This window comes from Protopterus annectens, chromosome 8.part0 (genome assembly GCF_019279795.1).
Source record: "Protopterus annectens isolate FY-2018-M chromosome 8.part0, PAN1.0, whole genome shotgun sequence".
Lineage (NCBI taxonomy): Eukaryota > Metazoa > Chordata > Ceratodontiformes > Protopteridae > Protopterus > Protopterus annectens.
Genome location: NC_056741.1, coordinates 322007440 through 322034269, shown reverse-complemented (window position 1 = coordinate 322034269; position 26830 = coordinate 322007440). Strand labels below are relative to the sequence as shown.

At 36.7% G+C, this 26830-nt stretch overlaps 1 protein-coding gene across 2 annotated transcripts in view; it reads left to right on the top strand.

Annotated features, from left to right (window-relative positions):
* Nucleotides 1-26830, top strand: part of PTPN13 (protein tyrosine phosphatase non-receptor type 13) — a 1949788-nt gene that overhangs the window by 1391348 nt on the left and 531610 nt on the right. For both annotated transcript variants that reach the window (XM_044079819.1, XM_044079818.1), the window contains one exon: nucleotides 18860-19018. In XM_044079819.1, the coding sequence (XP_043935754.1) occupies nucleotides 18860-19018 (159 nt within the window). The remainder of the gene's footprint in view (nucleotides 1-18859; nucleotides 19019-26830) is intronic.

Here is a 26830-nt window from a genome sequence, read left to right as displayed (position 1 = left end):
TTTTCAGTGTAGAACTTATATTAATGTATTCTGTCTCTAAGAATGCATCTCAGAAAAAGAAGAGGAGGTGCCAACCCATCCCAGGAGGCCCACAGACTCACTTACACATGACACGCACACCTGTGTGCTGTATACATAAGTGCCGGTTCACTTACAGCCCATGTTTGGGATATATGAGAAAACTGGATCTATTGACAAAAACTCATCTGGTGGAGAGAGGGAGGATGTACAGACTTCACATAGCCAAGAACCAAACTGCAGAATTGTCTGGTGTGAAGCAACAATGCAAACCACTGTTTCACCCAAGATGCAGTGCTGAAGATACAAATCTGATATCAAGTTGAAGTACATTAGTCGTCACACAAATTACCCCAATTACTCACCTACCAACAGCTAACTACTGCATTTAATATCCTGACCAACCCTGAAAAAACACCTGCCCAACAACAACTGCTCACCCACTACTCTACAACTCGCCCCTCCGCTGTACCACTAAATCTCTTCCCTGTACCACAAAGGCCAATAACACTACAGGAAAATCCCTCTACTCTCATATCATAGTTAAGGCCTGGAACAACCCCCACCCCCATTACCTTTACCACAAATGTTATACAATTCAAAAAACTACTTAAATCACATCTCTTGGAAACTTGGATCTGCCCATGTATAACAACTCACTTTCTCCTGTCATTAGACTTCTCCAACCACAACTGAACCAACTCACAACATAGGCTTTCATTCATTTACAACTTATCTACTATGTCAAGTATTTTAGTTTCATAACCATTTCAACTATTTGTGATTTAGCCTATTATGTAAACTCTTTGACTTGTCCTCTCAAAGAAAGTTATTATTAATCATCTCAACTGTTGTATTCTAGTTTGAAAATGTGACTGTTTTCATGTACTTTTTGTAATTTGTTATTGTTCTTATATTTGCGGAGCTTTTCTCCCCGGGCCTTCACTAAAAATGGACCCAGTCCAGCTGGATTTTCCCAGTTAACAAATGTAAAATAAATAAATAAAATAAAATAGTCAAGTGGAAACGTGTTATCATTCAGATTATACCATTCCTAATTGTATTTCTTGTGAAGTGAAAATGGTATTGGAGACTTCTTGTTCTACATTGTCAGGTGTATATACCTCAAGTTCTGCAGTCACCCAATCCCCCCACCCCACCAACATACATACCTAATGATACTCTTAAAAAAATATACACACACACACACACACACACACACACACACACACACACACACACACACACACACACACACATCAGTGTAGAGAAAGAGCAAGGTTAAAGTGGCGCATCCTTTAACTCCGGCTAATTAGCAGTGCTGTAGCATGGGGGGATCTTGTCACACTGGTATGCTGAGCATTCCCTACACTAAAGGAAGAAGTCTTGCTCAGTTAATGTTTTTTTAAGACATTGCCTAAAAAAAAAGAGAATGTACATGCTTTCATTTAAAGAAAGTATGTATTGTCTAAAGTTGACCAGTCAGGTAACGCTGACTTCACACAGCTTCTCTCAGAAGCTTCATTTTCTTTTACTGCACATGTCCACAGAATGTTGCTTACTGCCAGAAGTCCATGGCAGGGAATGTTGGTGTATGCCCTAGCTATGGAAATAACATAAGCGGAGCTGAAGACAATTTGTGCTGCCTGTCAATCACTTGCTCCCCCCAACAGACACACAGTATGCACAAGCTCCAAAATTAAACATTTCCTCCAGTGATCCTTGCACTCGTTTGACCAAGTATGCACAAGCACCAAAATGAAATATTTCCCCAGCAATCCCTTCAGTAGTTTCACCAAGTATGCACAAGCATCAAAATGAAGTATTACGCTCAGGAGTCCCTATAGTAGTATGTTCAAGTATGCACAAGGACCAAAATGAAGTATTACCCTCAGGAGTCCCTTTAGTAGTAGTATGTTCAAGTATGCACAAGCACCAACATTAAATATTTCCCTCAGCGATCCTTTCATTAGTATGTCCAAGTATGCACAAGCACCAAAATGAATCATTTCCCCTAGCGATCCCTTCAGTAGTTTGACCAATAATGTACAAGCACCAAAATTAATAATTTCCCCAATGACCCCTTCAGTAATATGTCCATGTCTGCACAAGCACCTCACTGACACCAAAATTAATCATTTCCACCAACGACCCCTTCAGTAGTTTGTCCATGTATGCAAAAGCATTAAAATACAATAAAAACATTTCTTTACGTAAAGTTAATAGTCATACCTCCCTTTAAAATGTTTAGCAGCATATATTCCTTTTTTTTCTTCCCCTCACAACTGCACATTATCATGGTAAATTGCTGCTTTCTGGCATGTGTTCAGGACCATTTAAACATTTAATATGCAAATGAGGTCCCCTTTGATTCGTCTCTATGAATCCTATTGATATCCAAATGTGAAAGGCCCCTTATCTGGGTATTAGCTATCCCGATCCCTCATGCCTTAAGCATGTTAGGTTTTTGCGATAGGGAGTCATGTTTAACAAAATGCCTCTGCATGAAAGACTTGAATAGCATAATCACGTAGCACTGCTCTTCACAGATTACCACTACAAAAATGTGAAGGGCTAGACTAAGAATACAGCCCTATAATTCCGCCTGGCTTCATATCTGAACTCCTGGGTAGGTGTTTGGGTACCACTAAATGTTTTGCAATGCACTAGTGTCACCAGTACTTTTTCAAGGTAAAAGTTTATTCATTGCTTGCTGTTTTACATTTTGCTTACTGATATAATTTGAATGTACAATGTTGATAAACCAAAGCATAACTGCAGAATTGTAAATCAGCAGCTGGCTTGTCTGAATTGAGACATTGCTACTGCAAATGATGGTTGGCTTGCTCTGGTTGTGTGTTGCTTCTATAAATAAGTGAAAAAAAAAGCTGTTTGGATTTTTCTTGTGTTCACAATGTAATGTGGTTCATTATGGACTATTGTTGATGCACATTGTCGCTCTTCTTGTGTACAGTAAGAAGACGGTGAGGCTTGGGTGTTCTTTTAAGTAGTTTATTGCATACAAACACATCAGGATGGATGGCAGGAGCACTGAACTTAAATGAACTATCTGATTGACTACATACATACATACATGCATGCTCACACTCTGGCTGCTCACTCAAAATGTCACTCTTTTTTGCATGTGCTCAGTACTTATGCACATGCCCACTGACTGGAATGCTTCTTAAAGGTACATTGCACACTCTGATCTACATCCTCCCTCTTTACTGAGCTGTCTCATATAAGCAATGACATTTCAATAGGCATGCAGTTATACAGACACTAGTAAAGAAAACAACAGTCATGTCCAGGTTGCAGTGTATCTGGAACTAGGTTTTGAGATGGTACCTAATCTTGTAACATAATAGTTAGGACTGGGTTTAGCAACAGGGACAGTCACTGGGGAATGTTCTGCTTGGGGACATTCGGTGATTTTCTCAGGAACAGGGATTACTGATGGAATGTCCTCTGGAGCAGGAACATTGGACAATTCACTCTGAGAAGTAGAGTCTTTGTCACAGGCAAAATGCTGTAACACTGGTTCGGACAATGGTAAGAAATGCTTTCGATTTCATTTGAATTCCATTCCTTGTGATTCCACAATGTACGATTTCAGCTCTTGAAACAAACTTTTCACAAATCCAATGCAATCAAAACCTTTTGAAGTCTGCATCCTCACTATCTCCCCTTTTCTCAAATGAACTGAGAGGTTTGCTGGTTTTATCACAGTAAGACATATGGGACAAACGCTTCTTCAACAGTTGGGCTTTTACTGCTTTGTTGTTCTTAGCACATGGAACCAGTAAATTACTGCTGATTGGTAGTATGGTTCTGGTTTGTCTCGACATAAGTCTCTGGGCAGGTGAACCAAGATGATTATTCTTGAGGAATGTTTCTGAGATTTAACAGGTTTAGAAAAACATTGGTATTATCATGTCTGAATTTCTCTAACAGCTGTTTTGCACTTTGGACTGCACGTTCAGCCAAGCCATTTGACTGAGGGTTTTCAGGACTATGTCTAACATGAACAAAGTCCCACACTTCTGCAAATTTCTTGAACTGCTGACTGGTAAACTGTGCACTGGTGAAATCGTCTAAGGCTAACTTAAGTCCAAATTGGCCACATCCACTAAGGGCAATCACAAGGCATTCTTCACATATGTCCACAGTCTCAAAGGTAACACCCAAATCTGCTCTGAACTGGTGGTCAGTAACACCACATATACAAATGCCATAGATATAGCCCACCTGCTGGCAGACAGGTTCAGTGAAAACTTCACCCACCCTGTCCCCCCCATCAATAAACCAGGACATCCCCAGTACCTGCCCCCCTCCCCTCATCACCAGGGAGCAGATCCTTACAGTCTTCTTGGGACCTGATAACATCCCTGGCTGTATCCTACATGAACTCAGGAACAGGGATTGCTGATGGAATGTCCTCTTGAGCAGGAACATTGGACAATTCACTCTGAGAAGTAGAGTCTTTGTTTTTTATTCAGCCAAAGCCTGAGTACTGGCTTCTTCCCAGCTGAATGGAAGACAGCCACTGTCGTCCCTCTACACAAAGGTGGAGCATCCACTGACCCAGGCAATTACAGGCCCATCAGCCTAACCAGCCTGATCTGCAAGGTCATGGAATGCATTGTCATGGACCTTATACAAAAGGACATTGGCAACCTCCAAACGCTTGACCCCACAGAGTTTGGTTTTGTCAGAGGGAGATCATGCCTGTTAAACTTGGTCGACTTCCTTGAAGCAGTCACCAAAGCCATGAAAAAGGGGAAGATGGTGCACACTGCCTACCTTGACCTAGCCAAAACCTTTGACACTATTCCCCACATGGGCATAATAAACTGTCCCAGCCAAGCATCAACCCGTATTTTACCAGATGGGTGGCTGACTCACTGATAGAAGCCATTCAGTCAAAATAGGGGAAGCCACCTCTAGTAGTAGACCCGTAATGAGCAGTGTACCTCAAGGATCAGTCTTGAGGCCTCTACTGTTTGGTATATACTTTTCTGAGGTGCAAGCCAAAACCAGTGGTCTGTGGCTGACTAAGTGTGCAGCTGACTGCAAGTTGGGCACTGTCTTAAATTTCCCTACTGATCTGAACATCCTCCAAGAGGAAAACACAAAACCAGGTGGAGTGGAGAACAGGTCCACAAAACAAATGTAGGAAAATGCAGCACAAAAACGTAGAGGACCAAAAAATGGCTGCAACTATGACAAAAGGACACAGTGCAGTAAAAAGACCAGAGACCATTTAATTTGTGAGCGCTTTCGCAGTTCAAGGAAATACTGCTTCATCAGACAATACATCACAGGAACAGTGAGTTTAAATACAAGCAATTACCAATAAAACTGCTCAACCAATTAAGTAATAAAAATCCGTTAAAAATTATTTTAAGACAAATACTCATATAACACATTTAAAATAAAAGCATACAGTTACATATACAAAAAACTCAAGCATATATGCAAAAACATTAGTATATATATATATATATATATATATGTGTATATATATATATATATATATATATATATATGTATATATATATATATATATATATATATATATATATATATATATATATATGGGTCACCTTTAGATGCCCGACAACGCGTTCCGCCAACACGGAATCCGACGGGACGAAAACACAGACAACGCAGATGACCGACAAGGTGAGAACCCGACGGACTCGGTAAGTGTGCGATCGAGTGAGGGATTTAGTGTTAGGGAGCGGACAGGTAAGTGTGCGATAGTGAGGGACTGTGGGTTTAGGGGTGGGTTAAGTGAGTTAGGGTTAGGGTGCAGGTAGGGTGTGTGTGCGATAGTGAGGGACTGTGGGTTTAGGGGTGGGTTAAGTGAGTTAGGGTTAGGGTGCAGGTAGGGTGTGTGTGCGATAGTGAGGGACTATGGGTTTAGGGGTGGGTTAAGTGAGTTAGGGTTAGGGTGCAGGTAGGGTGAGTGTGCGGTAGTGTCGGATCTTGGGGTTACGGGTGGGTAAGTGAGTTAGGGTTAGGGTGCAGGTAGGGTAAGTGTGCGGTAGTGTCGGACCTTAGGGTTAGGGTTTGGGTTAGGGATAGTGCATATGTTATGTAGTGTACTGTGTTGCTTACGTGTAGTGTGTTGCTGTAATGGTTTTCGGTGTTTTGCGTTGTCGGCGTTTTTTGTTGTCGGTCTTTTGGTGTCTGTTATTAGTGTGTCGGCAAAACGCGATTTCGAGGATATAAAGGTGATCCATATATATAGGTCTATCCACATGGATTCCTAGCTTTGAGGGCTGGTTTGATCGAACCATGATCATTTAACCCCTTCCCTCTAGATGATTTTAACCTGATTATCCATCTCATCTCTGATGTCTCTGTCAGGTTCCTAACATCACCCCTCGTTTCTCAACATTAACAGTCTCAATGACCATAAAACGAAAAGTGTGTGTTTCATCTGTAGCTTTTACATGTTTAGCTAAAGCATTAGTATCTGGCCAGGTACTAATAGCATATAAATGCTCCCTGATCCGTTCCCTTAATCTTCTGTCAGTCTTGCCCACATAATAAGAATAGCACTCTTTACAGTGAGATAAATAAACAAGATGACCGGTATTACAGTTTGCATTTGTACTGAACTTCCATTCTCTGCCTGTATCCAGATGGATAAACCTGCCACTGGAATTAATATAAGGACAATACTTACATTTAGTACAAGGAAATGTCACTTCAGGACGACTGATAGTATCCATATCACTATCTACCCTAGGATAACACAACAATTGTTTTAGGGATCTTTTGTTTTTATACAAAAGGTTCGGTTTATCCCCTACACTGCTGGACCTCACTTCGGGTTCTGCCTACAAGACCTGCCAGTGTTTGTGGAGAATGTCAGTAATTTGTCTTACAATTACGTGAGTAGGTAACCAGTAAACTAACAACTTGCTGGTGATTTCATCTATCCACTGATGTATCATTTTGAGAGCACACTTTCTCTGAGAAATAGGGTCTAGCCCTAGTGATACACAAAGCTGGAATAGGTTGTAAGGCTCTATCAACCTCTACTTCACTGTACCCCCTTTTCATAAACCTTCTCCTTAAAGAGGCTAGTTCTTCTCGGAACTCCACTTCACTGGCATTTAATCTGGAAGGCCGCATGCCCTGTCCCTTCATCACATTCTTAAATATGTGTGTTGGGTGCATGCTCTGACGGAGGAAGTAAGAATTCCTATAGCAACCTTCCTAAATACCCAGGTAACAGTTGTATTATCAGGATGTTTAATTATTAACACATCCAAAAATTCAGTTTCACTGGGGGAACTGTTAATGCTAAACTTCAAAAATGGTGTGGAACTATTCAGATATTCGAAGAACTCTTGCAACTGATCTCCAATACACCGCCATAAAATGAAGAGTTCGTCAACAAATCTCCTGTAAAAAGAGATGCATTCACGGAATATAGATTCCAAAATGACTCTTTTCTTCCCAAACAATAACTATGTTGGCATAGCTATGGGCACTGGAAGTGCCCATAGCTACGCCATATTTTTGTAGAAACATATTATTCCCAAACATCATCACATTGTTCTCCAAGATGAGTTCCATAAATAGACATAAAAGGTCCTTAAACCTATTATATTCACTTTTCTTGTCCCGAAAGTATCTCAACACCTCATTTAAAAACTGCTGAGTGTCCCTTAAGACAAATTCATTCTTGTCCACCATTGGTCTTAAATGTTTTTCAACAAAGAATGACATACGTTCTGTACACCACCCCTTCCCAGCAACAATGGATCTAAAGGGTGGTTTCATAGGATCTTTATGGACTTTTAGTAGGCCCTGAATGCTAGGTATCTTCTGCTCATTTACGAAAAGGTATTCATATAAGTCAAAATTTGTGGCCCCCTCTAATAAACATTCATACAATGCATTATTTACTCCCCTTATGAAAACATTTACTTCATTCATATTAACTCTCTTATAAGTGCTTGTATCATGTAACATCCTTTTCATTTCACCAACATAATAATCATAGTCCATGGTAACAAGACCTCCTTTGTCCGCTGGTCTCAGGACTATAGAACTGTCATGCTGTAAAGTACAAAGAAATGTTCATTCAGTATAAGTTAATTTAATGAAGGAGCCCTTAAAGGCACCTCCTTTAATCAACCTAAAAATATCATCCTCACATAGCTTCTCATATACATCCAGTACTGTACTATTGTTAGTAACAAAAGTACTGTGTTTGCGAAACATCTGCCAGTAACATCATTGTTAACAGTATCCTTGTGCAAAAGTTTTAACATCACATTACGTAAAAATCGCTTCAGGTCAATCACTGTTTCAGTTACCTCTGTTCTTTGAGCTGGGATAAACCTGAGTCCCTTCTCCAACACTCTCTTCTCAGTTTCAGAAATTACACGAGACGAAATGTTCCATATTAAGGACTCCCCTTCATCTGCCACATCTTCTTTAATGTTCTGTTGTTGTTGCTGTCCATTTGAAATTTCCTCTTGGACCTTTCCCTGCTCAACGATTTTTCATCTGGGCACGTTTTTACTTGTCCCAAATCTACGGAGAAATCCAATCTCATTGCTTCCGTGCAGCGTCCTAGTCAGGAAGCTCAAAGAGGAGGGAGGACATGTGATACATGATCCGAGGCTGTTAACGGAGCTGCTTGTATGAGAACGAGTGTTTCCTCTACAGAAATCAGCACCGTTCAGCACATACCTCCTGAAGAACAGCAGGTACAACAGTCAGCCTCACAACTCGACCCAGGTAAAGAGCTAGGGGCCAGGAAGAAAGTGACAAATGTGGCTACATCTTGTGGAGTGTTTACTGCCTCTGCAAGGGCAGTTGCCACTGATGTTTTAGTCAACAAGGGAGCCTTGAATGGCTTACCCCTCTACAGATTTCCTTGAAGTGTCAAGGGAGAAGCATGTGCTCGGTGAGCAGGGGAAGGTCCAAGAGGAAATTTCAAATGGACAGTGACAACAACAGGACATTAAAGAAAATGTGGCAGATGAAGGGAAGTCCTTACTGTGGAACATTTCGTCTCGTGTAATTTCTGAAACTGAGAAGAGAGTGTTGGAGAAGGGACTCAGGTTTATTCCAGCTCAAAGGACAGAGGTAACTGAAACAGTGATTGACCTGAAGCTATTTTTACAAAATGTGATGTTAAAACCTTTGTACAAGGATACTGTTAACAATGATGTTGTTGGCAAGACATTTCACAAACCCAGTACCTTTGTTCCTAACAATAGTACAGTACTGGATGTATATGAGAAGCTATGTGAAGATGATATTTTTAGGTTGATTGAATGAGGTGCTTTTTGTTAATTTAACTTATGCTGAACAAACATCTCTTTGTACTTTACAGCATGACAGTTCTATAGTCCTGAGATCAGCAGACAAAGGAGGTGTCATTATCATGGACTATGATTAATATGCTGGTGAAATGAAAAAGGATGTTACATGATAGAAGCACTTATTAAGAGAGTTAATATGAATGAAGTGGATGTTTTCATAAGGAGAGTAAATAATGCATTGTATGAATGTTTGTTATGGGGGGGGGCCATAAACTTTGACTTGTATGAATACCTTTTGGTAAATGAGCAGAAGATACCTAGCATTCAGGGCCTTCCAAAAGTCCATAAAGATCCCAGGAAACCACCCTTTAGACCCATTGTTGCTGGGAAGGGGGGTGTACAGAACCTATGTCATTCTTTGTTGAAAAACATTTAAGACCAATGGTGGACAAGAATGAATTTGTCTTAAGGGACACCCAGTAGTTTTTAAATGATTTGCATGCTTCTGTAAGTGACTTTTCAGGTCTATCAGGAGTCACTTTGGTAACATTGGATGTAAGATCCCTTTTTACCACCATACCTAATCGAGAAGGTGTTGAGATGTTGAGACACTTTCTGGACAAGAAAAGTGAATATGATAATAGGTTTAAGGACGTTTTATGTCTATTTATGGAACTAATCTTGGAGAACAATGTGATGATGTTTGGGAATGAAATGTTCCTACAAAAATATGGCGTAGCTATGGACACTTCCAGTGCTCATAGCTACACCAACATAGTTGTGATTGTTTGGAAAAAATGAGTCATTTTGGAATCTATATTCCGTGAATGCGTCTATTTTTACAGGCGATTCGTTGACGACCTCTTCATTTTATGGAGGGGTACTGGAGATCAGTTGCAAGAGTTCTTTGAATATCTGAAAAGTTCCACACCATTTTTGAAGTTTAGCATTAATAGTTCCCCCAGTGAAATTGAATTTTTGGATGTGTTAATAGCTAAAATCCTGATAATACAACTGATATCTGGGTATTTAGGAAGGATTGCTATAGGAATTCTTACCTCCACCATCAGAGCATGCACCCAACACACATATTTAAGAATATGATGCAGGGACAGGGCCATATTAAATGACAGAGAAGAGAGGTTCCGAGAAGAACTAGCCTCTTTAAGGAAAAGGTTTATGAAAAGGGGGTACAGTGAAATAGAGGTTGATAGAGCCTTACAACCTATTCAAAATGATATATCAGTGGATAGATGAAATCACCAGTCAGTTGTTACGTTACCGGTTACCTATTCGCGTAATGTAAGACAAATTACTGATGTTCTCCAGAAACATTGACAGGTCTTGTAGGTAGACCCCGAAGTGAGGTCCATTGTAGGAGATAAACTGAACCTTTTTGTATAGAAACAAAAGATCCCTAAAACAATTGTTGTGTTATCCTAGGATAGATAGTGATGTGGAGGGGTCTATATTATGATATCGCACGCTCAAAAGAGCGAACGACACATAATCAACCCCATGTAAGTTAAAGTTTACAACGTCAAACCTCAGAACAGCGATTTTTTTTCCAAGGGAAAAAATCGTTGTTCCGAGATAAAAAAAAAAACTATAAAACATTGCATAATGTGAGAGGCTTTGCCTCCCCACACCCCTGACGTGGGGGGCTGTGCCCCCCGACTTAAATATACCAACTTTGAGATCGCACTATGGTGCCGAAAAGGCAAAGTAGCGAAAGCGGCCAAACAAATTCTTTCCCAGTGAAAGAATTCGCTGAAAAGCCGTTTCGCTATTTTGCCTTTTTGCGCTTTTCAGTTCGACGACGACGCATTTGACAACCTGCATCTGCGACAGCATAATTTGGAGCCAATATGGATACTATCAGTCATCCTGGTGGGACATTTCCTTCTACTAAATGTAAGTATTGTCCCTATATTAATTCCAGGGGCAAGTTTATCCATTTGGATACAGGCAGAGAATGGAAGTTCAGTACAAATGCAAATTGTAATACCTGTCATCGTGTTTATTTAGCTCACTGTAAAGTGTGCTACTCTTATTATGTGGGCAAGACTGACATGAAACTAAGGGAATGGGTCAGGGAGCATTTATATGCTATTAGTACCTGGTCAGATACTAATGCTGTAGCTAAACATGTAAACTCTAGAGATGAAACACACACTTTTAATTTTATGGTCATTGAGACTGTTAATGTTGGTAAACAAGGGGGGTAATGTTAGAAACCTGACAGATACATCAGAGATGAGATGGATAATCAGGTTAAGAGCTTCTAGAGGGAAGGGATTAAATGATTGTGTTTCGATCAAACCAGCCCTCAAAGCTAGGAACCCATGTTCATAGACCTATATATATATATATATATATATATATATATATATATATATATATATATATATAGATATGTGTGTGTGTGTGTGTGTATATATATATATATATATATATATATATATATATATATATATATATATATATATATATATATATTTATATTAAAGATTTTGCATATATACTTGAATTCTTTGTATATGTAGCTGTATGCTTTTATTTTAAATGGGTTATATGAGTATTTGTCTTTAAATAATTTTTAAGGGATTTTTATTACTTAATTGATTGAGCAGTTTTATTGGTCATTGCTTGTATTTAAACTCACTGCTCCTGTGATGTATTGTCTGATGAAGCAGTATTTTCTTGACCTGCGAAAGCGCTCATGAACTAAATGGTCTCTGGTCTTTTTACTGCATTGTTTGCTTTTGTCATAGTTACAGCCATTTTTTGTTCTGCTACATTTTTGTGCTGCATCCTCCAAGAGGGCATTAATCACACTAATGACTGGTGCCAGAAGCATGCCCTCAAACTGAATGCCAAGAAAGGCATCATTATCCCCTCTGGGGAAAATGGCATCCCCACTAATCATCACTTTAATAACAACATACTAAGCATGCAATCAGTCATGAGGGACTTGAGCACCCAGGTTGATAGCAACCTCACTTTTGACCACCACGTTGCCTTCATTGTACAGAGGGCTTTCTACATGGCGCACCTCATAAATAAGGGTATTTCATCCAGGAACAAGAAGGTCATAGCATCCCTGTACTCTTCCTTTATCAGACCCATTATCGAGTACAGTGCCTCCTTCGGTATGTACCTTTCCAAGCACATGCAGCAGTTGCAGAGACCACAGAGTTTCCTGACCAGGAATATCTAAGGTCTCAAACAACTATCCTATACAAATAAGCTAAAAGCTCTGTCTCTCTACTCAGTCTCATACAGACTGCTCAGAGGTGACCTGTGACTGGCATACATGTTCATCTCAGACCCAGCCTTGATGGAGTTGCTGCATATCCATAAGACAAACTCCACTCGAGCAACCCACATGCAAGGCATTAACCTGGTCTGTGACATTAGTAGAACTTGTTGGCAGGATAGATGTTTGTCCCAAAGACTCCTCCACTTGTGGAATAGTCTCCCTCTCCATGTCAAGCAGAGTACCTCTCTAGTCCTCTTTAAGAGGAACCTGGATGACTGAATGGGAAACAGAAAATACACTCCCGGGATCCCACCTGTGTCCCTGCTGGACAGGGGAAACAGGTGATGACTTTGAGGGAACATGGGCAAAATTCTTGGCTAGGCTTATAAGGGCCTCCGGGCCAATAGCCTAGTATCATCCTATGAACTTATGAACCTATTGCTAGAAATAACTGTGTGGACTACTATGGACAGAAAAATGTCTCTTCAACTTAGTAATGACAGTACTGGAAGTTAGGTTGGGAGGTAGTTCAATCTCGAACCAATTTGAATAAGAGTCTACTAACGCCAAGTAATTTTGACCATTCCACTCGAAGATATCTGTGGTTGCTGTCGACCAAGGTAGTTCAGGAATCTGGCTTAACTGAAGTGGTTCTTTTTCTTGATGCAGGTTTGTACTATTACATACTGAACAAGATGAAAGTACTTTCTCGATATCTCTTGACATAGAAGGCCAAAGTACTTGTCCTTTCACTCTTATTTTGGAAGATTCAGTTCCTGGGTAGCCATGATGTGAGATCTGAATGTACTCTTGTTACAAGGATTTTGGAACAATCACTTTAGGACCTTTCAAGATGATACCATTGTCTGACAAATTCTCATCTCTGTATGGAAAATACTGCTACAATTCTACTGGTAAACAAGATTGCTTTGAAGGCCATCCTGGAATGATAAAGAGGTTTAGCTTCTGGAGAATTGGATCTGAAGCTGTGTGAATTCTGAGCCCATCAAGATGTGTGGAAGAAAAATTTCTCACTTCCATCACCTCAAAATCAAGTTGCTCATTGTTATGCCGTTCTATGTTTTTTTTCTGGGTGACCTGGATAAGGTATCAGCAAGATAAAGAAGTTTGCCTTTCATGTAAACAAGATTGAAATTGTACTTCTATAATTTTGAACATCACGCGTTGCTGTCTGGCAGGAGCTGTATGCATAGGCTTTCTCAAAATAGTAACTAAAGAGTGGTGATCAGTTTTGATCTGGATTGGTCAACCATAAATCTAATCATGAAACTTCGAACATGCAAACACAATTGCCAAAAACTCTTTCTCAATCTGGGCATATTGCATCTCAGTTTGGGTAAGAGTTCTCGAAACGTAGGCTGCTGGTTGACCCTCTTGAAGAATGACTGCACCTAAATCAAACTTAGAAGCATCACAGGAAGGCATAACTGGTTTGTGAACATCATAGTAGCTGAGGGTCAGTGGACTGGCAATTTTCTGTTTCAGGATATCAAATACTCTTTGGTGCTGAAAGTTGGCTTAAATCTGGAATGAACTTATACGTGACCATGCCAAGAAAACTTTGGAGGGCTTGAACATTATCTGGAGCTGGCATCCCGAGAAGTGCTGTTTACTTGGAAGGATCTGGTCGTAAGCCTAAACTGGTAAACAAGTGACCAACATAAGTAACTTATTGTAGCCTGAATTTGCACTTCTGAGGATTCAACTTAAGATTCCCTTCACGTGCTCTTTCCAGAACTTTCTTTAGGTTTCTTATACATTCGACTTCATCATTGCCTCCTACTAGAATATCATCTACTATAATAGCACATGGATAGCCCGAAAAAATTTGCTCCATCGCATGCTGAAAGACTTCACTGGCAGAATTTATTACAAATGGCATTCTCAGAAACCTGTATCTTCCTAATGGCGTACCGAATGTGGTTAACAATGATTTATGGTCAGGCAAAATTTGCCAAAATGAACTCTTTACATCTAAGACAGAAAATAACAGTGGCGTTTGGCATGAGGGCAGCGACCTCTTCAACTGTGTGCTTTGGATGATGAGGCCTTTTTAATGCTTTGTTCAAATCTCTTGGATCAATACACATTCTGATATTGTCTGAGCTTTTCTTATGCGATACTACCATGGAGGATACCCATTCAGTAGGTTCTTCTACTGGACAAATTACTCCTAGGTGCACCATTTTGTCTCTGCTCGGCTTTGATTAGGTTTGGCTTAGCTACTGGAACTTTCCGTGCTGGTCTGATAATTGGGCTGACCTCTGGGTCTAACTCCATGGAGTACACTACTGGTAGTTTGCCTAGTTTGTCTGCAATAATATCAGCATACTCAGAAAAATAGTTTGGGCAAAATTTGAGCTGTTGTCATTCAGGCTTAAATTGTGGACTTTTGTATTAAATGAAAGCAGTCCCATTTTCACACCGTCTCTTAGGCCTAATAATGACTGCATGTGTCTGTTGACTACATAAAACTGCAAGTCATAGCTGTTCCTGGCAGAGTAACATGAAAGCACTACTGAGTTTTCAGTTTGAACCTCTTCACCACCATAAACATGCTTTGCACACTTTGTCAAATCAAGTTGTTCTGAAACATTTACTCTAGCAAATGTTTCTGCTGACATAATATTGCACTTTGAGCCAGTATCTACTTTGAGCTCTACTGGACTCCAGTTAATCCAAACAGTACAAAAGATTTCATTCTTTGCCCACAAATCTACTGCATTGACTGTTTCACCAAGCACAGACACACGATCAACATAAAAAGTGGGGTCGCAACTTTTTAATTGATCAACTTGCCTCTTGGAATGCCGTCTTTTAATAAAAGAGTGTCCCTCATTTGATCTACAAAATCTATTGAAATGATTCCACTTACTGCAAGAATGACACTGCTGACCAAAAGCAAAGCACTTTTCTCATTTGGATTCATGATTACCACCATAGTTACGACAGTTAACTATGTATATAAGACTTGCTATGGGTTTTGCTGAGTCACCCCTGTGCTTTGATGTGTGCACCTTAGGCCTTACTAAAGTAGCTGTGGGTTTCACTGAAGTTGGGGCTGTGGCAACTCCACCCTTTGGAGTGTATCTTTTAACCTTGTGTTGCATACTATCTACATGAGCTTCGGAAGGTACTGGAAGGCTTGGTTTCTCATTTGGAAGCATACTTGTGTGCCTTTCTGTAAGCTCGTATATCTTTCAAATCTCAGTGGCATTATTTGATGTCAAATCACTGTCTCGAAGCAAAATCTTTCTCACTATGTCATTATTGCTGTCACACACGAGCCTGTCCTTTATCAGATCGTCTCTCACATCACCAAGTCTGTACATTTTGGCCGTATTTCTCAAGTCAGTTATATATGCTGCAAAATTTTTACCAGGCTTTTGATCTCTTGTGTAAAACAAGTGTCTTTCAATTGTAATACTTGTCTGGGGGTTAAACAATTCTCTAAATTTACATTTTAAGCACTCAGGGTCTTCCCACATTTCAGCTGGTACCACATTATGGTGGTCTTCCCCCTCCCTGGCAAACACAGCAGGTGCATACACAAATGAACGCTCTCTTTCAGTGGCCTCTGAACCAGCTAAATTAAGCTGAATAAATGCCTTTGTGTGTGTGTCTTTGTCATAAAAACCAGCATTTATGAAAAGATTGTATTCCTGCTCAAACACTCTCCAATTTTCTGCAGTACTGTTATCAAACACAAGCAGTGCGGATCTGAGAAAACCTTTTGCCATGCCTACAGATTATAGTAAACCCCAGTGCAGTCTTGGCCCTTGTAATCATGTGCAAACATGCACACACACCAGGTACTTATAATAATAGTTAAATGCATGATAAGCTATTTGAAAGACTGTACTCTGTGAATGTTCTTTGAAATAACTGTACTTTGTGAAATAACTGCACTGTAATACTGCACACACTTGCTTACACCTTGCACACTTCAGATACCTTGATTAATTTTAGTTAATACGAAAAAGTAGTACATAGTGAAAAAAATTCTGTTGCTTTCCCTTTTTGTACATTTTATGCGATTCAGATATTGTTTCAACCATTTTCATAATTATTTTGAATATTTTTATTAATATTTCGCAGTTTCAGACATTTTGTTTAATAAGAAATTTATTTTGAGCGTTCTGAGTGCTTTGTTTTATATTTGTAGCAAAAGAATTAATTTAAGCGAGTTTTAACACCTGTAATTTGTTTCTGACCTTTTTTACGAGCTGTTTGAGCAGTTGAGATGATCCACTCCTGTATATTCCTCCAACTTTAATCATTTGCCTCATTGATGTGACTCTGGATCTGATTCGGACACCATGTCACTCATCTTGTGTACAGTAAGAAGATGTTGAGGCTTGGATGTTCGTTTAAGTAATTTATTGTTTACAAACACATCAGGATGGGTGGCAGGAACACTGAAGTTAAATGAACTAAGTGACTGACTACATACTTGCATGCTCTCACTCTGGCTGCTCACTCAAAACGACACTCTCACTTTCACGTGCTCAGTACTTATATGCATGTGCCCACTGACTGGAATGCTTCTTAAAGGTACATCACATGCTCTGATGATGCCCCCAAATGGTGTGACACTTAAATTCGGGCACCATGGGTCGCCATACAGTTAAGTTGAGACAAAGCCATAATATCATGAAACAACATAATTTGAGGGTTTTTTTTATTAAGTATTTCAGCACTAATCAGGAGCTATTGTTATTTAAAGTCATAATGGATGTACTGGCTTTAGCAGGCTGATCTCAAAAAGGCGAATGGATTATACAGTATGTTTGTACCATATAAATTATTGATATTATTTAAGGTACATTGATCAACCAATCACACACACACACACACACACACACACACATTTATATTTCTGCTTCCCCTACTACAAAATTGATGCTACACCACCGCTAATGAGATGACCACTGAATAAAACAGATTGTCTTGGGGAAGGAACTAAATATTTCAAAAAGCCCTTTACGTAACCAACTAATTTTTGTGCGATGTAATTAAAAGAAGATATGTTAAAAATGACACTGTCTTGTTATTACTACACAGTGTCTTGCACCTGCACTGAAATCTTTTGAAAGGGCTTATTAAACCCCCAGAATTTACAATTGTAATTTCTCCTTAGCATCTCTTGAACATGGTTAGATGTGTTTAGAGATTTTTGCTGAAACTTTTGATTTGTTTGGGTATTTAAAAATGATGTTATAACCATCGAAAATATTGGGCCATCATTTGAAACATCCTTTTGTACTCACTGTAATCACATTGGAGTGGTTACCTGTACTGGAACTACTGTGGTGGCAAGTAAATATACACACTCCTGTAAAACTGTCTTGAAACTCGTGAACATTTATTACTTCAGAAGTGGTTAATGCATGCATGTACTCTCTTATATAAAATATGACAGAAGATAATTCCATTTATTTTCATTTTTTTTAACTGAAAGGTAATTTTCAAAGCATTTTGTTTGTGAAATATTTTATCTAGGATGTCATATGGCATTTACAAACTGGAGTTGGTTATACAGGGGGCTTCTTACAAACCTGGGTCAAAGGTGCTAGTTGTACAGGTGAACTACCCAGCAGTATAATTTCTAGGTTGGTTACTTACATATTAAATAATTCTGTTAGAAAAAAATAATATTTATATTTGCATTATTAAAACCAGGTTTCCATAATGTATAGCTATCCACACAATAAACATCCAGTACTTTTACTGCAGAGGAAAAGACCACATTTCTGTCTTGTGTATTTTGTATTAATAAAAATGGCAGAATGCTTGGATAAAACATGGCTTTGTGATATTTTCTTTACTGTGCATTAATTGTAATGAATATAGTTGGCCATGTTATTTCTTTCAGATCATGTGTAAAAGTTTATTTCACTTGGCCATCTGCTTTCTTCTTCTCCTTTGCTTTGTAGGCTTTCCTTATAAATTTTACAAACCAGAGAATGTACATTTCCTTTTGCTTATATACCAGAAATGACTGACTTTTCTTTTTAGTCTCGATCAGAAAGAATAATGCACGACAGCTTTGAGTCAAAAACTTGAACTATTCCACATTCTTTCCTTGTCTTCTTTTGTATTCACTTGAACTCGCACTTTGTGAAGCTTGAACTTCCATGCTGAAGCACTGCACATCATGTATTTCACAATTATCCATTTTCTTCAGGCAATATTGCATGTGTTTCTTGGAGACCATCAATGCTGAACCTGAGCAGTGTTTTATTTAATTCTGCAGGAAGTAGAACTGGATGTTACACTGATCAAATCAGAAAAGGGGAGTCTTGGATTCACAGTGACAAAAGGAATAGAGGATACAGGATGTTACGTGCATGATATTGTCCAAGACCCAGCCAAAAGTGATAACAGACTAAAACGTGGAGACAGATTGATAAAGGTGAGAAGTCAGTTATAAGTTAACATTTTTGACATGGCTTATTTATCCTGTTATGAATCTGTGGTTGTATTCATTTTCTGATCAAAATTGTAAAGAAAAAGGAAATAGTTGCAATATAGAAACAAAGATTAAGGAAAATGCATAAAGCTTTAAGACTAAACAGAAACACTATGCATATGAGCCACAGAGAACATGTATATTCATTTTTAATGAAATTTCTACTTTTGATTATTGGTTTTCTAGACAGTCATTAGACAAGTGAAAACACAGGACATTGAATTTGATGGTTAAACATTAAATAACAATTTTTGAATTATACCATTAATTAGAAATAAAAATATCTGGATTATGAAACTTAAATGCAAAATATAAATAAGAACACAAAGAAAAAAATATTAGCCTGTTCTCTCACAGGAAAAATAATACATGATTTGTTGTCGTAATCTTGCAATCTTTTTTTTTATTGATAATTTGTCAAATATTACATGAGATCAAAAATGAAAATGATATATATACAATTGTAAAACCTATAAACTTTAAAAACATTATATAACTATATACATTGGTGTCTGTTAAGAAGAAAGCCATAAATAAGTTTAAGGTGTAACCTGAAGTATGATATATAAGTTCATATATCTTTGTCCATTTTCTCAATTATTTCTAGTATTTTCATCCAAGAGTTGTATAAAGTTGTAAGTCTGGTAGTTCTGTTCTTCAGAGTAGATATTTCCATTTGTCCAACTGTTCTAACTAAATTTTTAAATTCATTAAATGTAGGAGGAGTCTCACTTTTCCAGTGAATGGTGATGATTTTGCGAGCTGCTGCCATTGAAGTCCATAAGATTTGAAAATCTTTTTTGGCACACAATCTAGAACAGGAGAGTTGAATAAAATCATAGATTTTGATAATTGATAATTATCATTAAAAACAGTCTGAAAAAAATAATTAATATTATTCCAATACAAAGTAAGACACTTACATTCATAGAAAATGTGTTGCCAGTCTGGTCTTATTTTAGTCTGGCATCTCCAACATAGATCTTCACTTGCATACATCTTAGATAATTTATGTGGTGTATAAAAACTTCTATTCAAATATCTTCAAGTGAATAACTGCAAGTTTATTGATAATGATGACTTCTTGGAAGATTTTAAGATAATCTTTTTTTCCTTTTCGTTAGGAGGGTGATTATTTATGTGTGTATAATAATTGCGGGAGGTGTCTATTTGGTATATTTTTGTTGTTTTAATTTTTTTGTAAATGTTAGATAGATATCCAGCACCTTGATAAGGTTGATTATTAATTATAATGTAATCAATAAATTTTGGGACAGTATCTCTAACTGTATCTTGCATTTGTCCAATTCTATTTATAAGATATTGTCTTAGATTTTGCAAAAGTAGCCATGAGTCATTATTTATATTATATTTTCTGGTTATCTGATCTTTAGTTAATATTTTCTCTTGTTCTACCAGCTGATGCCAGTAGCTTATTGAACCTATCTTGAGCATATTCATTTTCTGAATTTGGTATGCATCAAGGATAGTGGGTGTGAAGGCTATAGGAAAGATCAGAAAGAACCATGAATTAATATTTGGGACTTTGTTTATGAACAATTTAAATGTTGTTAGTGTAATGTTCATATATTTAGATGGCAGTTTATTATTTTTATTTTTATCTTCTAGATAATCTTTTAACATCCAAACTAAAGGAAATGGTGTTATAGTTAAATGATTTGATATGTTGTGATGACTAAGTTCAGTATAGACCTGTTCATGTAATTGTTTCCATATAGGTTTGTAGTGAGCATTTAACCATAAGGTTATATTTTTAACAGCAGAGAACATAATATATATCTCAATATCAGGTAAATTAATTCCTCCATCTTCCCAGTTTGGTAAATGTTTATTTAAAGCAATTCAGGGTTTGTTTGGGAACCATAAAAATTTTAATATTAGTTTATTATATCTCTGAGTGATATACTTGGGAGATGGCAGTGAAAAACTTTGTATTAGATATAATACTTTAGGAAAAATAATTGATTTAATGAGGTATAATCTGTCTCCCATTGTAAACATATATCTGTTCCAGGTAGATATCGCTTGCTCTATTTTATCTAGTGTTTTATTATAATTATATATAAGTGAGTCAGTTAATGCCTAGATATACTATTTTATTATCCTCTGCTATGTATTTGGAATATTTTTTGTTTATATGTTTCTTTTTAGTATTACATGACATAATTTTTGTTTTGTTTTCATTGAACTGTAAACCTGAAATAGTTTGAAAAGTATTTATTTCTTTAAACAAAGCTTGTAAAGATGCATTAGTGTCTGATAGGGTAAGAAGTATATCATCTGCAAATAACTGTAATTTAAGAGATAACGTTTTGTTGATGCAGATGCCTTTAATATTACTATTTGATCTTATCTGATTTGCAAATGGTTCTATAAGTAATGCAAATAATAGTGGTGATAGGGGACAGCCTTGTTTAGTTCCTTTTTTGATTAGTATGGGACCAGATCTATATGAACCTAATTTAACATATGCTATGGAGTCTTTATATAGTGACTGAATAAGGGCGATAAAAGATGTAGGAAAATTATATTCTTTTAGGACTAGTGTAAGGAAATTCCAGTTAACAGAATCAAATGCTTTATTAATATCTAAGGATATTATATTTAAATCCAAGTTTGCATGTTTACTATAATCTATCAATGACAGAATTCTTTTAAGATTATCATATGTATTTCTTCCTTTGACAAATCCTGTCTGGTCATCATGTATTAGCATGGGAAGAAAGTGTTTAATTCTGTCTGCATATATTGCCATGAACATTTTATAATCGATGTTTAATAAGGATATTGGTCTATATGACAAACATTGTGTCTCACCTTTGTCTGATTTAATTATTGGTGATATCAATGAATATTTCCATGAAGGTGGTATAATTATATTTTGATTAACTATGGAGTATACTTTTAAGAGTAAAGATATAGCTTGATTAGGTATTACTTTATACATTTCTGATGTTATATTATCACGGCCAGGTGCTTTATTTAATTTAAGCTTTTTAATCTGTGAGTTTAGTTCTGTCATAGTAATTGGTTTGCTTATAGTGTCAATTTATTCCTGTGTTAATCTAGTAAGAATTTTGTTTTTAAGATAATTTTTTATATCTTTGTCAGGTTTTTCATGGATGCTTGAAAGGTTATCATAGTTGTATTGTAATCTAAATGCTTCTAATATACTATTTAGGTCCGTGACTTTTTTCTTTGTATTAGGAATATATAATTCTTTTATTTGCTTAGATTTTATTATTTTTTTTTGTTCTTTTAGCTATTTGTCTCTGATGTGCTGGATTTATTGAATAAGGATTTAATTTGATCTTTTCTAGGATAATCATTGTCTTGTGATGTAAAATTTCCGCATATTTGTTGTTAATTTGTAGTAATTCTTGAATTAAATCTTTATTTCCTTCTTGAATTCCTAGTTTTTATTTATCGGCTTTCTTTTGTAATTCTAGCATGTCTTTATTCCATATTTTTCTTTTATTAATATACCAGGGTAGTACTTTTCCATATATATGCTTTTAAGGAGTCCCAGATATATATATTTCTGAAATGTTCTCTGTGGTATTTAGTTCAAGGAAAGTTTTTATTTCACCTTCAAAAAATTCTTTAAAGTCTGTTAATTTTGTAACATATGAAGGTATTCTTGTTATGGGATTATTATTTATATTACTTATGTTCTTTTTAGATTGTAGTTTCATTATACTCGCAATTTGTTTAGGGTAATTTTCCACCTCTAGAGTCTCTATCATGTAATACAGCTGTGCTATAAGAATATTATTTATTTTATATTTATGTGAATATTTCCCATTTTCTTCCTCACTCTGTATGAAATAATTAGATTTATTATTCTTTAGCTTTTGAGAAAGTAGTTTTCCAAGTCATATTCCAGAACTCTTTACAAAAATTGTGACGGCTTATATGACAATATATGTACATGTATATAAATATATGTACATATACTTATATATAATGGTCTTTACATATCTTAATATTCAAAATACTGAAGTAAAACATAGTGGAGAGATAGGTTCCCGACCCACAGACTGGCCAGACTCCGGAAACGAACCCCGATGACTGGACGGGAGAGAGGAAAATCACCCCGGGGATCATAACGGTCACCCCGGCAAACAGGTGTCCCGGTAAGCAAACATTATGAATAGAAACAGCCAGAGAACTGCCATGACTAGATTTATACAAGCCCCAGGGTTGATATTCTAGTAGCAATCTATGAACCCACACAGCTATTTATGATTCTTATTGTATATATGTAATATTCTAGTATTAGAAATTCTTAATATTAATGTATATAACTATGTATAGAGTATTGCCTTTCTGTATATCTTAACAATATTTAACTTTTTTCTAACAATAACTATGCGTAGGTTGCTATTTCTGTTAGTATATAGAGAACCTATTAGAAAATTTGTTTAGTGTCTGTTTACTAAATCTAATCATGTTTTATTTATTTAGTTTAAGTGTGTTAAATGTTTAGTAATAATCAGTAACACAAAAGGGTCAACATGTAGCTTCGTAATTCAGGTGCACTAGCACTTTAAGTAGTGCTCGTTTTGGGATTTACTTCCTTGTCCAGGAATGCTGCAGTTACATTTTATTCAAAGGACGTTATACACAAGCATGAAGTGCTCGCAATGAGACATAAGACATTTGGGTGTTTCTTGCGTGTGTATTTAAGGCTACTGTCTCATGGACGGGGTGGGAAACGTAGTGAAGATTTTTCTTGATTTTCAAAGCATCGCTCTTGGTAATATTTTTTTTTGCATGTATTTATCTATGTTATATGCAAGACATTCCTATGTTATATGTGAGACATACTACATGACACCTGCTAGTAAAACAAACAGCACCAAATGCTTTACTTCATATAAAAGATTCAATATGACATTCTAGTAGTGTAGAATAATTTACTGTAATAGCATGTAAGGGTTTAAACTCTTAACTAACTATAACCATCCAGCACAACTCAATCATCTTCTATATACACATTATTTTTCTTGTAGTCGAAGAGTTTTAAGATGTGCTTGTTTTGAGATTTACTTCCTTGCCTAATGATATTGCAATTACATATTATTTAAAGGGCGTCATACATAATCACAAAGTGGTTACAATGAAAATTACAACTTTTATATATTACTTGTATGCATATTTGAGACTGCTGTCTCGTGAACTGAGCAGGAAAAGTAGTGAAGATTTTTCTTATCTTTCAAAGTATCGCTCGTGAAAATATTTTTCTACTGCATAGCTACAACACAGTTCAAGCATCTTCAATAAACACAACATTATCCCCCCTTCCAGTAAGGAAGCTTTGTATATATATATATATATATATATATATATATATATATATATATATATATATATATATGTTAAAAACGCAATAAGAGTCCATGAGGTGTACCGGGATGCTACAACATCATAATCCATACAACCAGACATGTGCGCACACCCAAGCTGTCTTTCTATCTCAGTAAAGCAAATCATTACAACAGCATTAATGGATTAAGTACTTTAACTATGCAACTCATTTAACATAAATATATAATTTTTCAAAGAATGTATTTGTCCCGCTCACCTCCCTGCCCCGATCGGAAAACTTAGATTAGACATATTATATGAATGGTGCATTCAAAGATTTTACAACAAATTGCTAGTATAGTTAAATATATGGTGAGATGGTTATATCTGCTTGAACCAGATATCCATTTGCATATATCTTGAACATATTGTTATATACATTTTGTTTGTTGATGACTTCAGAGATGTAGAGAAAGAAAAACATTGTTATCAAGTTTCAAATATGTTACGATAGACCTAAATGATAATGTTAGTTTACCCAGTTTATATTTATTCTAAATTTTAAGTGAGATAAAATAAATGGAAACTGTATCTGGTATATTACTGTGATTAATGACTGGAAAATTTCTTGTTAGTTTTTGTGACATTGTTTAAAGTTTTGTGATACATGTAACATATAAGTTATTTGTCCTTTAGTTTTTTTTTCTTCTGTTCAACAGTCTTCCAATTGTTTACTTCTGCATTTCTTTTTGGTGTACTATTTGTCCAATCCATAGATTCTTCCTGTGTTAAAATGTTGTTTGTAGTGAGATATTTTATTGCTGAATCCACTGTTTCAAATATTTTTATTCCCACTGGAAGGAATATACGAAGTCTTGCTGGAAACAAAAGATGGGTCTTCAGTTGTTTCTTTTTCAAGATTTTTATTATTGGCATGAATTATTTTCTTTTAAAAACTACTTTTGTAGAGTAGCCATTGCCAAATCTAATTAACGCATCATTATATTTAATGGGTGAGTTAGTCCAAGCATTTTTGAGGATGAGTTCCTTGTCTTGCGTGGAGAAAAGTTTAACAATTATTGATCTTGGTTTGTTTTTGATTAAAGATGCATTTCCTGAAGTTGACAATGGCCTGTGTGCACGTTCTATTCCAAAAGAAAGGGCTTCCGGTAATTTTAATACATTTGGGATCCAGGTAGTAAGAAAGTTTATTATATTATCCCCCTCTGCTTTTTCTGGCAGACCATATATTCGGATATTATTTCTTCTCATTCTGTTTTCCATGTCATCTATTTTCTCCAGAAGATGTGTATTTTGTTGCAGTAACAATTCAGTTTGTTGTTCTTCTTGCAGGAGTCTGGAATCAATGTCATTTAAGGACTGTTCTATGACAGAAATTTGATCTTTCTGTTGTGTGAACATTTCCTGAAGCTGTTCAAGTTGTTGAGTACATTTTTCTTTAAAAGAGTCCAATTTATTATCCATCTTCTCTATTTTAGTTGTCAACTCCTGAATATTTAAAATAAGTGAATGTAAATCCTTTTTGAATGTTGGGTCCTGAGGTGGATTTCTGAGATGGCTTATTCTGAGTAGCTGATGCTGCTGTTGATATTCTAGTAATTAATTTGACAGGAATTTTCCAATGAAAGTTGATAAAAATTGTTCTGATGATGTCTCTGGGTATTAAAAAGTGGTTAGTAGCGAAGATATCTTCTTATTGTTGTTTTTTTCTCAAAATTCCTGTCTGAAATATTATTGAGGAAAGAGAGCTGTGAGAAAGTGCTGTTACCAGGTCGCCATCTTGGCTACGCCCCCCAGTTGTCGTAATCTTGACAGTTGAACCTACAAAGTTGAAAAATCCCATGTGTGCCCTAGGAGTACTTTTCATCTCACCGCTCTATTGACTTCCATTCACCATACTACACTGTTAGCATGAACAGTAATAGATTACATAGAACATCTTATTGAATAAATGCTTCCTGGGACTGTGTTGAGTCACAGAAGAGCATGATAAATGTTGTATGTTCTGTGCATCAATTTTTTTTGTAAATATGATTGCTGTAGAAAGACAATGGTTCCCAGTCATTGCTTTAAGTATGAACATTAAGTTGCAATTTTGATGATTTCTGATGAGCTGTTATGCAAACCCTTTGCTCATGTCTGGGTAAATGTACTGTGCTTCTTTGTTGGGGTTAACCTGGCATAGTGGTATCTTGAAGCAAGTATAAAATTCCTATAAATGGCTTATATTATTCTGTTCTTAAAAATATTGGTTTGTGAATGTGTTTGGCTAGAGAAAATTACTACGTTAATTCTGCCACTAAATTGTAGCACCTGTGTCAGGCAGACAGTTAACTTCTGTATGTAGAGGCTGATGGATATTATAAGAGGCTGCCATCACTGAGGATGTGTAACAGAAAGCAG